This window comes from Geosmithia morbida, assembly GCF_012550715.1.
Source record: "Geosmithia morbida isolate 1262 chromosome Unknown scaffold_1, whole genome shotgun sequence".
NCBI lineage: Eukaryota > Fungi > Ascomycota > Sordariomycetes > Hypocreales > Bionectriaceae > Geosmithia > Geosmithia morbida.
Genome location: NW_023336188.1, coordinates 912373 through 924531, shown reverse-complemented (window position 1 = coordinate 924531; position 12159 = coordinate 912373). Strand labels below are relative to the sequence as shown.

The 12159-nt window shown below is 56.4% G+C and overlaps 4 protein-coding genes across 4 annotated transcripts; 2 read left to right on the top strand and 2 right to left on the bottom strand.

Annotated features, from left to right (window-relative positions):
- Window positions 1–415: 415 nt before the first annotated feature.
- On the top strand, window positions 416–2324 carry GMORB2_1030 (SPX domain; the record flags this gene model as incomplete). The annotated part of the gene is made up of 4 exons (XM_035463013.1): window positions 416–467; window positions 679–879; window positions 944–1146; window positions 1266–2324. The coding sequence occupies 4 exons, from the start codon at window positions 416–418 to the stop codon at window positions 2322–2324; spliced, it is 1515 nt and encodes a 504-aa protein (XP_035324437.1).
- A 485-nt stretch (window positions 2325–2809) lies between these two features.
- On the bottom strand, window positions 2810–4807 carry GMORB2_1029 (Fungal specific transcription factor domain; the record flags this gene model as incomplete). Its single annotated transcript, XM_035463012.1, has 5 exons — window positions 2810–2898; window positions 3019–3347; window positions 3414–3451; window positions 3830–4481; window positions 4653–4807. 5 exons carry the CDS (start codon window positions 4805–4807, stop codon window positions 2810–2812), a joined length of 1263 nt encoding a protein of 420 aa, XP_035324436.1.
- A 2244-nt stretch (window positions 4808–7051) lies between these two features.
- Window positions 7052–8123, top strand: GMORB2_1028 (Ribosomal protein S18 acetylase RimI; the record flags this gene model as incomplete). The annotated part of the gene is made up of 2 exons (XM_035463011.1): window positions 7052–7382; window positions 7651–8123. The coding sequence occupies 2 exons, from the start codon at window positions 7052–7054 to the stop codon at window positions 8121–8123; spliced, it is 804 nt and encodes a 267-aa protein (XP_035324435.1).
- A 575-nt stretch (window positions 8124–8698) lies between these two features.
- Window positions 8699–11924, bottom strand: GMORB2_1027 (uncharacterized protein; the record flags this gene model as incomplete). Its single annotated transcript, XM_035463010.1, has 3 exons — window positions 8699–8747; window positions 8960–10243; window positions 11857–11924. 3 exons carry the CDS (start codon window positions 11922–11924, stop codon window positions 8699–8701), a joined length of 1401 nt encoding a protein of 466 aa, XP_035324434.1.
- Between the last annotated feature and the right edge of the window lie 235 nt (window positions 11925–12159).

Sequence of the window (12159 nt, the reverse complement as noted above, 5' to 3'; positions counted from 1 at the left end):
CCCCCCCTTCCCTCTCAAGGTTTCATCATCTTCTTCCTTCTCTTTCTTTCCCTTCCTCCTTTTTCGAAAAAAAAAAAAAGTACGTGCCGATCTTTTTCTATAAAAAGATACGAAACTTCCCCAACTGCTCCGATTCCTCCCTCCTCTGTCCCGCCTGTGAACGCTTTCTTTCTCCAACCAACCCGCCTGTCCGTACTTTCGTCATCCCACTTTCCCGCCACTCCCGCTACAGATCGACCAAAAACTTTGCGCTCTAGGCGACGATTGAAATTTGAAAGAAGAGAAGAGAGAAGAAAACACACACACACATACACACACACAAACCCACACGTACACACACGGGGGACCGCTCTCTTCATACTCTCATCCACATCTACACAATCCCATCACCCCAGCAAACTTTGTCGTGCGAAATATGAAGTACGGCGAACAGCTGGAAAACGAGTCTGTCCCAGAATGGGGTCTCCGTAAGTCTCTTCACCTACCTTCACCCTCTCTCCATCGACAAGACAAAAACGTCATCTCGCATACTTTTTTTTTTTGGGCGTGCGCGCGCGTGGCCGATCGACAAAGTATTCGATCCCACCCCCAGTCTGGGCCATCCACCATCACGACGGTACCTGCTGATACGACCGTCATCTTCCGTGTCTGGCTGACACTGTACGTTGTCAACTACAGATAACCTCGACTACAACTCTCTCAAGCATGAGATCAAGGTCCACACCACGAGACACCAGGCTACCGCCATGGCCATCCCCGGAAACGAGGACACGGCTCTGCGCAAGTTTGAAGACGGCCTCTTCCTAGAACTCTGCCGCCAGCATGAGCGTGTTCACCTCTTTGTCACCAGCAAGGCTGACGAAATCTCCCGTCGGCTGGGTATGCCTTCTCCTCTCTCTCTCTCTCGCTCTTTCTGGAATGGACACCTCTGACCCCTCAACAGACGCCCTCTCCCGCTCCGTTGATCGCTGGATCACAAAATTCAACACCACCCCCGACCAATCCGTCAGCGATGTCCTCCGTCGCCAGAGGCGCTTTGCCAAGCACGAGCGCGAGCTGTACCGTGTAGGAGACGATGCCCACGCCCTCGTCCGCTTCGCCAATGCTCAGGTCGTGGCCTTTCGCAAGATCATCAAGAAGTACAAGGTAAGGCTGCATTCTACACCTGAACGGCTCGGATCTCACACACCTCCCCTCCTCTCTTGCCGTCGTCGCCACCCAGGCTCCCACAATGCCAGACTCCTCTGACTCGCTTGGCTTCGCAGAAATGGACCGGTTCCACCACTCTCGGTACCCGCTTCACCGATGACATCCTCAGCGACCCCAAGAGCTTCAACCGCAACGACTACACCCACCTCGAGCGCCGCGGACAGGAGCTCCTCGACCGCCTGCGCGACGCAAACCCCCACCTCCTCAGCGACGACGCCAGCTCCTCCTCGCTCGCCAGCCGCCCGGGCGACAGCAATGGCCGCGCCCACCTCAAACCCCACGACCCGGCCACCTCCCCTCGCCAGACCATGTCGCGCCTCCCGGCCGGCACCCCGCAGATGCAGACCCCGCAGGTCAGGTACTGGAACGAGTACGACAACGGCAGCGATGCCGGCGACGGCGACTTCCGCCGCGGCGGCGGCTGTGGCCGTGGCGTCGGTGGGAGCGGCCGGGACGACGACAGCAGCGACGGCTACCACATCTACGTCGACCCCAACGCCGACGACGCCATCCTCCCCGGCCTAGCATACATCCGGGCGGCCCTGGCCCCCCCGGTGCAGTCGGTACGTCACTGGCTCTCCCGCCTCGGCGGCGGCCACCGCGGTCACGGCGACGGCGACCTTGGCCCGGAGCGCCGACCCCTCCTCGCCGGCCGCGACGGGCGCGACCGCGTCAACCCGGCGTCCACCGTGCTCGATTCGGAGGAGGACGGCTACTCGAGCTCGGACCTGGTGTTCCCCGCCCGCTCAGCCGTCGCGGCCGGCTACTCGGCCCACTACGCCCTCCCCAGCATCTCGGACCAGCGCGTCGCGCGCTACAGGGAGCGCGTCCTCGTCCTCACCGCGGCCGGCTGCTACGCCACGTCCTTCGTCCTCCTGGCCATCTCGGCCGTCCTCATCTCCACTGCCCGCCACAAGATGCGCGTAGAGGTCGACGCCGTCGTCACCATCGCCGTCGCCATCAGCCTCCTCTGCGCCGCCTCCGCCCTGGGCGCCACCCTACACAGGCAGGATGTCTTGCCAGTCTCTCACAGGCTGATGAATGCCTCTGCTTTCTCTGCCGCCTGTCTTCTCAATGCCATGTTGCTCATTCTCGTCGTGGGGAATACTCCCTAGCTTTTCTTCTTCTTTTTCTCTCCTCTACCCTTTTTTTTCTCTCTTCCCCCCCGCCCTCCTTTTCTTCGTTTTCCATGTTATCATTGTTCATATTTGCATTAGCGCTTGATATCCAGCCTTGTTGATCTTCTTTTCTTCTTTCTTCAAATCTTTTCTTCTTACATCCCTGTTCCCAAAACTCGGTACAACCCATTTGGACTTGTTCGGTCATGTTGATAATTTTTCAGCTTTAGAGTACACGTATATATACTATAGGGAATCATGCCCAGAATCTTTACAGCATACAGTATCTCTTTTTTTCTTTTACATGACATGACTATCAAGTAGCATTATTCAATTATTCTTTTTTTTTTTAATTGTGGAAATCATTTCGCTATCATACCCAACGTCATGTGTCTTTTTCATGTTTCCCCCAATGTCAACTTTTATAGTAGTAGAAAACCCAAGCAATGACAATTTTAGTACACACAAGGATGCAAACCCAATCATGACTTTGACAGAAATGTGAAATCCAACATGGATCCTTCTTCATCCTTTGTCGCTAGGAAAGATTCGATCCTCATGACGAGTTGACCTGTATTATCAGGTCAGCATACCAGGACTGAAGATGGAGTGGACAGGAAATAACAAGATGAGAGGAAAGCGGGCAAAAGAGGAGAAGAGAAAGAAAGAAAGAAAAGAAGAAGAAAATTACCGGCAACACCCCATCGTTTGGCAAAAAAGTGGAGGGAGCTATAGATGTCGTGAAACCTCGCATCCGCATCCACCACGACGTGCTCAAAGTTGCTCAGAGCTGCCAGAGAGTGGTATGCGGAAAAGGGCGTGACGGGGGAGCACCGCGCTAGGAGACCGTGCGAGTTGCGGGCCAGGTGGGCGTTTAGGTCGGCTGTGGTGTCGGCGATGATGCGGATGGTGAAGTTGATGCCGGCGATGGCCTTGGATATCTCAATGTTGGACGACGTCTTCTGGATTCGCGAGGCGTCGATGGCGCAGAGGTAGCTGCAGTAGAGGAGGAGGAGGAGACTGATGGCCAGGGTGTTAGCATGTACACGCACCGAGTGTAGACAGGTACGAACCCACCATGTACACGTGGCAAAACATTCGTAATACTCTCCCCACGGAGAGGCCTGAGCAACCATGGCTTGCACCAACGCTCGTGTAGAGATGTCGAGCTCGGCAAACGAGTCGACGCTCGGTGGCCGTCCTGCATAGTACGTCTCCGTCTCCCAGGTGAGGGCTCTGGTGAAGAGGATGGCGCACTGGCAGTTGCGCTGGAAGGCGCCCAGGGGCACCGAGGCCGAGACGTTGGCCGGGTGGTGCTGGATCGTCTTGACGGCGTTGCCCGCCTGGTCGTAGACGATGTTTGTGGTGGGGAGGAGGTCGTCCTCGCGCGGCGAGGGTACATGAAAGGGCTTCCACATGAGGCGGCGCTCGACACGGATCAGGCGGTCGACTATGAGCAGGGTCCAGTACAGGTCGCGGCGCTCGTCCTCTTCCTCCGATACAACGGCTTGGGCGGCCTCGTGGGCGGCGGAGGGAGAGGAGTAGTACATGTACCTCCCAGGACGGACGTCGGCCGACTTGGCAGACGTGTATGCGTCACCGATGGTGACGTAGGCGCGCATAAAGGCACCGTGGCCAAACTCGAAGAGGCACAGGAGCGCCGAGGCCTGCAAGAGGGGGATGCTGGGGTCGGTGACGGCGCGGACCAGCCCCAGGACGCGCTTGGCGACTAGGTAGATGGGGTTGGACAGCATCTCGGTGCCGTCCGGCATGGTGGGGCGGCCCGAGTCGGCAAACTGGGTGACGAGGTGCATGCAGACGATGAGCATGGCCGTCTCGACGCGGCGCGGACAGCCGTTGGCGTCAAGGTCGCTGAGGGTACGCAGGAAGCGGTCCTGGTGGACGGCACAGAGCCATAGGTTGGTGGTCTGGAAGTAGAGCGCGACCGAGTCGCGCCACGAGATGCCCCTCGACGTCAAGAGATTCATGAGCATGGCGGGCGGCACGTCGAGGTCGGGCTCGAAGATGCTGTAGCGGGCGGCGGCGATGACCTGGGGGTCGTTTGGGCTACCGGACGAGCCGTAGGTGGCGGGGTCTACGACGGTCGTGGTCGGACCGGTCATGACATAGTCGTAGCAGCATGGGGCGTCGAGCCTGGATGGTTAGGGAGCAGAGGCTGATCAGAGACTGGGGCTGTGCCGAGACTGGAGAGAGAGAGAGAGAGAGAGAGAGAGAGAGAGAGAGATGGTCTGATGCCGAGTCGAGAGTGATCCAAGGCCACATCAGGACCCGAGGCCACAAGGGCGAGAGGAGGACGGGTCGTACCTTGAACATCGCGAACAGGCAGGGATTGCCTTGTCGCACTTCTTCTTTGTCCTAGTGCATTTTTCGCAGGCTCGATGGGCTCGCTCGACGGGGTCTTCCATGGGTGAGTCGGTACCTCGAGGAGATTTGGAGGGTTGGGACACGGCAGTAAGCATTCTGCGCTGATGTCTCCGAGGCGGGGTTCCCTCCTCGTGCCTTTGTATGTGGTGTGGTGATTTGCGATCCGGGGCAAGATGTATGATGCATAGAGCGGTGGTGCACCTACTCGGGTTCAAGGTCTTGTGGTGCCGGGCCGGCGTGAGAACGTCGAGTTCCCAGCGCCCCGTCTCTGCGGCAAGGCATGGACCACCAGGCTCCTTCTGTCGTCGTCCCGCCTCTTGTTCCTGGGCCGTCGTGGTGGCGGTCGCGTGTGCGTCGAATGGGGCTGGGGCTGGGGTTGCAGGTGGTGGTGGTGGCTCGTGGTGGATGTGACAGCCCTACGAACAGTATTACGGAGTACAGATAGAGTAGAGGTGCGGGAAAAAAAAGAAAAGAAAAAAGAAAAGCCTCCCACCTGCCCAAAACGAACAAGGTTCAAGGATCCGGGGACGGCCGATACGCGGGATGGCGCGCCAGGGACGTGGATGTCAGCTCCTCCGTAAATGACACCCCTCCTGTCTTTGTGTGAATGTGGAAGACGAAGGATTGAAAGGAAGCCGAGAGAAGGAGGAGAGACGATGCCGTCGGCTCAGTCACTCCATGAGACAGAGAAAGGGAGACAGAGAGAGAAGGCAGGAACGAGCGTTGTAGCAGGCAGGAGCAGCCCAAGACGATGGATTGGAAAAAGGGGAGGGGGGATGACGGGAGCGATGGAATAATAATAAAATGAATATGGCAGGTGTAGGGGGGTGGGGGCTAGGCCAGCATCATAATGCTTGGAGGCTGAGCTGGCTGGACTGGATAGCAAGGCGTTTCTGTACAGTCGGATTGGGTGGTGATATCATGTGCGGCCTGTCACTTTATATATTCTTCAAATAGATCCCAAAAGGAAAATGGTCAATCTTGGGAGGAGGAGTATGAGGACGAGATAGCCGGGGGGGGGGGCCAAGTCTCTGGAGAGTAATCATACTCGTTTTGGCTGCTATTACAGCGTGCAATACTCGTGGTGAGGAGATGCGGGGTGAAGGTCCTTGTACGGCCCGCTTACAGGTAAATGTTTGCATGCGATTATTATATATGACTCGTATCAAAGCACATCGAGAACCAGAGGTAAGCTTATACAGGCGAAGATTTCAAGACATAATAGGTTTATATTCATATAGGCTGACTCTCTAACGAAATGGCGTGGCGTGGCACGGCATGGCATGATGGCGGTCTAACCCCCGCTGGACCCCTAGTCTGAGGTCTCTGAAGATGATGCGTGTCCCTATCCATCTGGTATAGTCTGACGATACTTGCTGTAGTACTACCCGTCATGCAGCATGCTGCTGTCTCTGCGTTAGGATACATGTCAGCTCTCCCTCCTTCTCCTCCCCCCTCCTGATCCCCGGTCGGCAGATGCCAGAGGGTGCAGAAGACCCTGTCGTCATTCGGCATTCCCGTCAGCACATGCAACCTGCATCGGCGACGCCGCCACGACAGTGGGAGGACGGCAACGTCTTTGGAGTCGTCTTTCTTCCTCTCTCTTCCTCTTTCCTCCCTCTCTCCTATCCTCTCCTTCTCCTCGAGTGCTTACGCCTCTTCTCTCTCAACACCGTGGCAAGCAAGGATGCACAGCTTCAGCTGTTTTGAGATGGATGACAGACAGACAGCACTCGTACGGCAAGACGCAGGGAAGGCTCTGACGGTCTCGGCCTGACCCTTGGCTAGAGTCTAGCAGTACAGTATAAGACTTGGGGGTAAAATCATCATGCACGCTACACCGTTCTACTGCTGCACACTATCGCGACGGACATGATGCTACTTGCTACAACAAACTGCGAGCCCAATGCATCGGAGCTATGCATCTCGGTCACATTACCTATGCAGCAGCAGCAGCCGCCGCCGCCGCCGCCGCCAAGTCTATCGGTCTGCATATAGCCGCTGTAAGTCATAATGTATCTACAGGCGATGCATCCAGGTAGATGGCCTGCACGGTCCCTCCCTGTATGAGTATAGTATTATCGTCGCCAGCCAGATGATAAGATACACACCCCTCCTACTCACATCTCACCCACATTTAGTCATTGGTCAGCCTTCCCCGCAGCGTAAGGCACAAATAACAACGACAACGACAACAACAACAACGACGACGATGACAAGTAATATATGACTTTTTCGACCGAGTCTCACCAGGCTTCGCTACACCTATATACATGCATTGTCCTACCATCCACCACAACAGATCGAAACGATAGCCAAAGGTAGGGAAATCGTCCAAAATGTCTACCCAGACATACCACGTCCGTCCCGGCCGCCTCTCCGACATACCAAAGCTCATGCCCATCTTCACCACCACCATCGCCCGCGACCAGCTCTTCACCATCCTCTTTCCCCTCAAGAACAGCCATGGCGATTCAGGCCCGGAAGTCGACATCGACGCCATGAAAACGTACATGAACCGCGTCTTCGCTCTCCGCTACTGGTCCCCAAACTTTCGTCTCTCCGTCGCTTTTAGCGTCGATGACGTCGAGTGTGCTACTCCCCTGGCATTCTCATGGTGGAAATTGCCTGACTCCCAGCTGAGTCTTTACGAGAGATGGCTATCACCATGTATGTTCCGGCCCCCCCCCCCCCCCCCCTTTTTTTTTTTTTTTTGCCCTTTTTCTTCTTCTTCTTCTTCTTCTTCTTTCCCTCCGGAGGCCCTGCCGGGGGCCCTTCTCGCTACGCTCGCACTCTCACTTTAATCATATATTCCGTCTCGTCACCTTGTCTCTCAACTAAAAGAGAGGGGGAAAAAAAAAAACTGACCAGACAGCATCCTGGCTCTCCTTCATCGTCCGCACCCTCCTCTCCCTGAGACACCGCCTCATCCCGATAGACGGCATAAACCCCACCGCATCAACCATGTTCAGCCGCTTCATCGAGAGAGAGATTGAACCCGCCATCTTTACACCTCCCACCACCGATTCCAAGTCCAGGTCCATGTCCACGTCCACGCCGTCCTCTCAAGATGAGAATGATGAAGATGAGGTTAAAGTTGGAAATGGAAATGGAAATGAGAACGAGCATGCTAGAGAGGATGCGGAAGAGGAAAAGAGATATGCCCGCCGCCGCCAAGCCTTCTACCTCAACACCCTGGCCGTCCTTCCCTCCCTCCAGGGCACAGGGCTGGGCAGCTTCCTCCTGCGCCACGGCCTTCGCGCCGTCGACGACCGCGGCGCCGCCGCCTGGCTCATCGCCCTCGCCGGCGTCGAGCCCTTCTACCGGAGGCAGGGGTTCGTCGAGGTCGGCAGGGCCAATGTCGGCGAGATGTCTGGCTGGCGCGGGGGGGCCATCATGTTTAGGGAGTAGTCAGTCTGTCACTCTCCACTGCCGCTGTTTACACGTATACTATATACTCGTAGCCGACTTCATGTACGAGCCGTATAACAATCATACCTACGTCCGGTCGCATCAATAATTGGTAATGAACATTGTAGGATAGAATTAATGGTTGCCCTCCTTTTCCATGTATCCACGTCGTCTGCCATGCAATATCTCCACCATCTTACTTCCATCATTCAGAAATCCTTCGGTTTATAACGGAAAAGGATCGTCGCACGATGAAACTGAAACACAAAGAAAAAGCAAAAAAAAAAAAAACCTCTTCTAATTCCCCCTCCCCCCCTTTTCCATTCCACAAGCCCTCGAGCAAATGAGTAACTCCGGTATAGACAAATGTTCTGGTATACAAAAAAAACAAGACTACCTAGTAGCAAGTGGGCGGGAAAAAAAAAAAGGAGACTGTACCCGCTATAACAAATGACAAAATTTGAATGGAAAGCAACATCGATATTTCTTCTTCCCAACAAAAGGAAGGGGGAGAAGAGAAGAAAATTCACCTCCTAGCCTCAGGGATAGCAGACAAGACAGTCTCACCGGCCAACCTAGGTGGCGGAAGGTGCACCCTTGGCGAGGCCGCAGACCTGGCAGCACCTGGGAACAGGGGGGTCTTAAAGGATGATCCCCCCGGGGGGGACAGAGGTGGGGGGGGGTCGGCATGCTGCTGCTGATGCCAGTAAGGCCCCTCGGCCGGCAAACGGCTGACGATGGGCGGGAGGTAGCGTCCGGGGCTGGGACTCTCGCTGGCAGAGCTGTATCCCGAAGAGGATCGCATGCGGGCCAGGGGGGGAGGTGGAGCCGCAGACCTGTGCAGGTCGTTGAAGGGGAGCCTAGGCACCGAAGTCTCCCTGGGCGTCGCGTGGTGCTGATCTTGGTGGTGGTACACGTGTGCGGACGGGGCTCTCCAGGCGTGCTCGTCCCCGCCGCCGAGGACGTAGTGGCCGCCGCCGCTGCCGGTCCGGTACTGCGGCTGGTAGCTCTGGTGCTCGGGGTACACCATGGTGGAGTGGGGGGTGTAGGCCTCGTCGGCCGTCATGCGGGGACGCTTGTCCGAGGCGGCCATGCTGTCCGAGGACTTGCGCTTGTTGTACTTGCGCGTCGTGGTGGCGCCGCTGGCCGACCTGGCGGACGAGGAGCGGTTCCTGCCGGTGCTTCCCGGGCCGGCGCCGCCTCCGGGGACTTCGAGTGACTCGTCAAAGATCTCGGGGAGGAACTCGATGTCCGGGATGGCGTCGAGGGCCTCGGCCACGAGCTCGTCCTTGAGACGCTCCACGATGGACAGAATCTGGCCGGTCGTGTAGCCGTTTCCGACGCTCTGCCTGATCCACTGGGGGGCAGACGTTGACTCTTCGGTACTGTCATCCTCTGCCGCTGCAGCTACCGCAGCGGTGGCAGCAGAGGCATCGCTGGCACTGCCACCACCCCTGCTGCCCAGACGCCTCTGCTCGCGCTTGCGCAGGGCGAGGGTCCAGGCCTTGACGTAGCGGCGGCTCCTGCCGGGCTCGCCGGAGCCGGAGCTGGAGTTTCTGTGCTGATTATCCCGACTCCAGGCGTCGATCCTCTCGACCTGGGTGCGCACCAGGTCGATCTGCACGAGGGGAAAGTTCTCGAAATTGCGGTACCGGACCCGCTGGTAGTGCTTGCGGCAGTAGTGAACCCACACCTCAGGGGGGATCATCATGGTGCACGACTTGTTGCGGCCGAAGAAGTGCGTGATGACCTTGCGGGGCTGAGCGTTCGTGTCGCAGTTCTCCGTGTACATGCAGCGGAGGGGGGAGGGCTGGCTCCCGGAAGAGACGGCCGCCTCGGGGGAATCGGGAGAGCTTCGGATCACCGACGGACCGTCGTGGTGGCGGACGTGGATGGTTGCCTCGGCAGCGGGAGACATGGAGGGGGAGGAGGAAACTCCTGGTTCCGAGGCCCTTGCGTGCTCCATGACGCGGAGTTCGGCAGGCTCAGATGTGATGCTGCCGTAGCGACTTCCGTGGTGGCCAGAGTAGACGTGGTTCGGCACGGCGCTGTTGAGGACCGTTCCGGGAGGGGCAGACACGACCCTCTTGTGTGACTGGGACGAAACTGGGACGGATAAGCTGGGCACAGAAAGGGAGTCAGTCTCGTCTTGATCATGGGATAAATCAGTGTAAGCCAAAAAAAAAAGGGGGAGGGAAAAAATGAAGAGAAAAAATGAAGAGAAATTTAGAAATTGAAAGGAAAAAGTATTCAAGGGATCTTGGCTCTTGCTTAAAAACGCACAGAATAAAAGAGAGATGGCCGTTTTTCTTTCTTTTGTATATAGCCGGGGGGGGGGGAGTATAGTGGTGATGTATATGAAATCGGGAGGGAAGGAAGAAGGATGGCAAAGAAAGAAAGAAGAAGAGGAAAAAAGGGATGACTTCCTGACTTCCTCGGTATCTTCTTATAGAACCGGAGAGAAGCAACGGGGCTGACAGAAATTTTCTTTCATCGGCTGAACAGCTGTTTCCTTCTTCCCCTTCTCCCTCTTCATTCTCTACCTTCTCTACCTCCCATTGTGACAGGTTGCCCAGACTTATTCACGGCCCAAAAACCGTTCGTGAGTCAAGGTCACATAATGGAACAGCGAGCACTGACTGCCGACTTGCTCTCTCCACTTGGAGAGAAGGAAGGTGTCACTTGATGCTCGCAAACCATCCGCTATCTGGCAATGTGATGTATGGGCATGTGAACGAGTTTTGTTTTGTTTTGTCTTGTTCTTTTCTTTCTTTCTTTCCTCTCTTCGACCACGGTCTGTATCTCATCGAGTATTTTGCAGCCCCTTTCGGGGTTCTCTCTTTTTTCTTCTTCTTCCCACACTCTGCTCTCTGTCTGGTTCTTCACAGTATAGTTCTGGACCCAAACCGAGGTTGAATAGGCAGAGACAATGGCAAGGCATATATAGGGAAATGGATGTGTGACATGTGAAGGAAATACTGTTCAATGGGAGAATAGCCCCCCCCTCACAGAAAAAAAAAAACACCCCAATGACCAAAAAGGAGGTGGGGGACGTAGAAACCGAAACAACAAGAGACAACAAAAGAAAAGAAAAGGGAAATAACGTACCTCGCTGCCGGCGGTATGGCATCCGACTGCTGCTTCCTGTGAGGCATCTTCCTTTTCTGTCCGGAAGTGGACCTTGTGCTCGTACTTGTGCTTGTGCTTGTACCACGTGTATGCGAGGCGACAGAGGCGACAGGAGAGGGAAGAAGATTTTTCTCATCCGACCGAGAAGAGGAGTAGGCGTGGTGGTGGTGATGGTGGTGCGGCGGCGGTGAGTGGTACACGGGGCTGGGGACAGCCGTAGAGGGAGGGACAGGAGGACCAGAGCATGACGCGTTCGAGTCGCCGGCCGCGGCTGCAACCGGACTGCTGGTGGCCGAGGCAATGGCGGGACGAGGCTGGCTGTTACTGCTGTAGCTGGACTCGTACTGTCTGGGAGGAGTAGAAGTTGTCGTCGGCGGAGAGGTCCTGGACCTGGACGGTGCTTCTGATGCCGAGGATGCGTACGATGATAGACTGCTCTGGCTCTTGGAGAGCTTGTGATGGGCGGGGTGGGAGAGGCTGCTACCGCTACCATATGCTGCTGCTGCTGCTGGGGCTGTCGCTGAAGAGGCTCCTCGGCTGGGCGGAGGAGAGGTCTGTTGTTGAGTAGAGGGAGTAGAGGTCGGTCTTGAGTCCAGGATCAGACCCCTCATCTGGCTGTGAGTAGTGACGGGGCTGTATCTGGGCTGTGACATGGGGCTGTGCTGCTGCCATACTGCCACTCCGCTTTTGTGGCTGTCTTGATGATGATGGCGATCTGATTGCTCTAGAATGGTGGAGAGTCGAGTGGCGGGGGAGGACGAGGTCAGAGGGTGGAGAGCCTGGTTTGGCGAGGAGGAACAGGAGCGTTGGACCTGAGCCTGGTCTGGAGAGTCGTTGAGGAGAGAAGAGACATTCATGATTGCTGGTTCCCGGGCGAAGGCCGTTTATTTCCCTACGACTCTTTTCT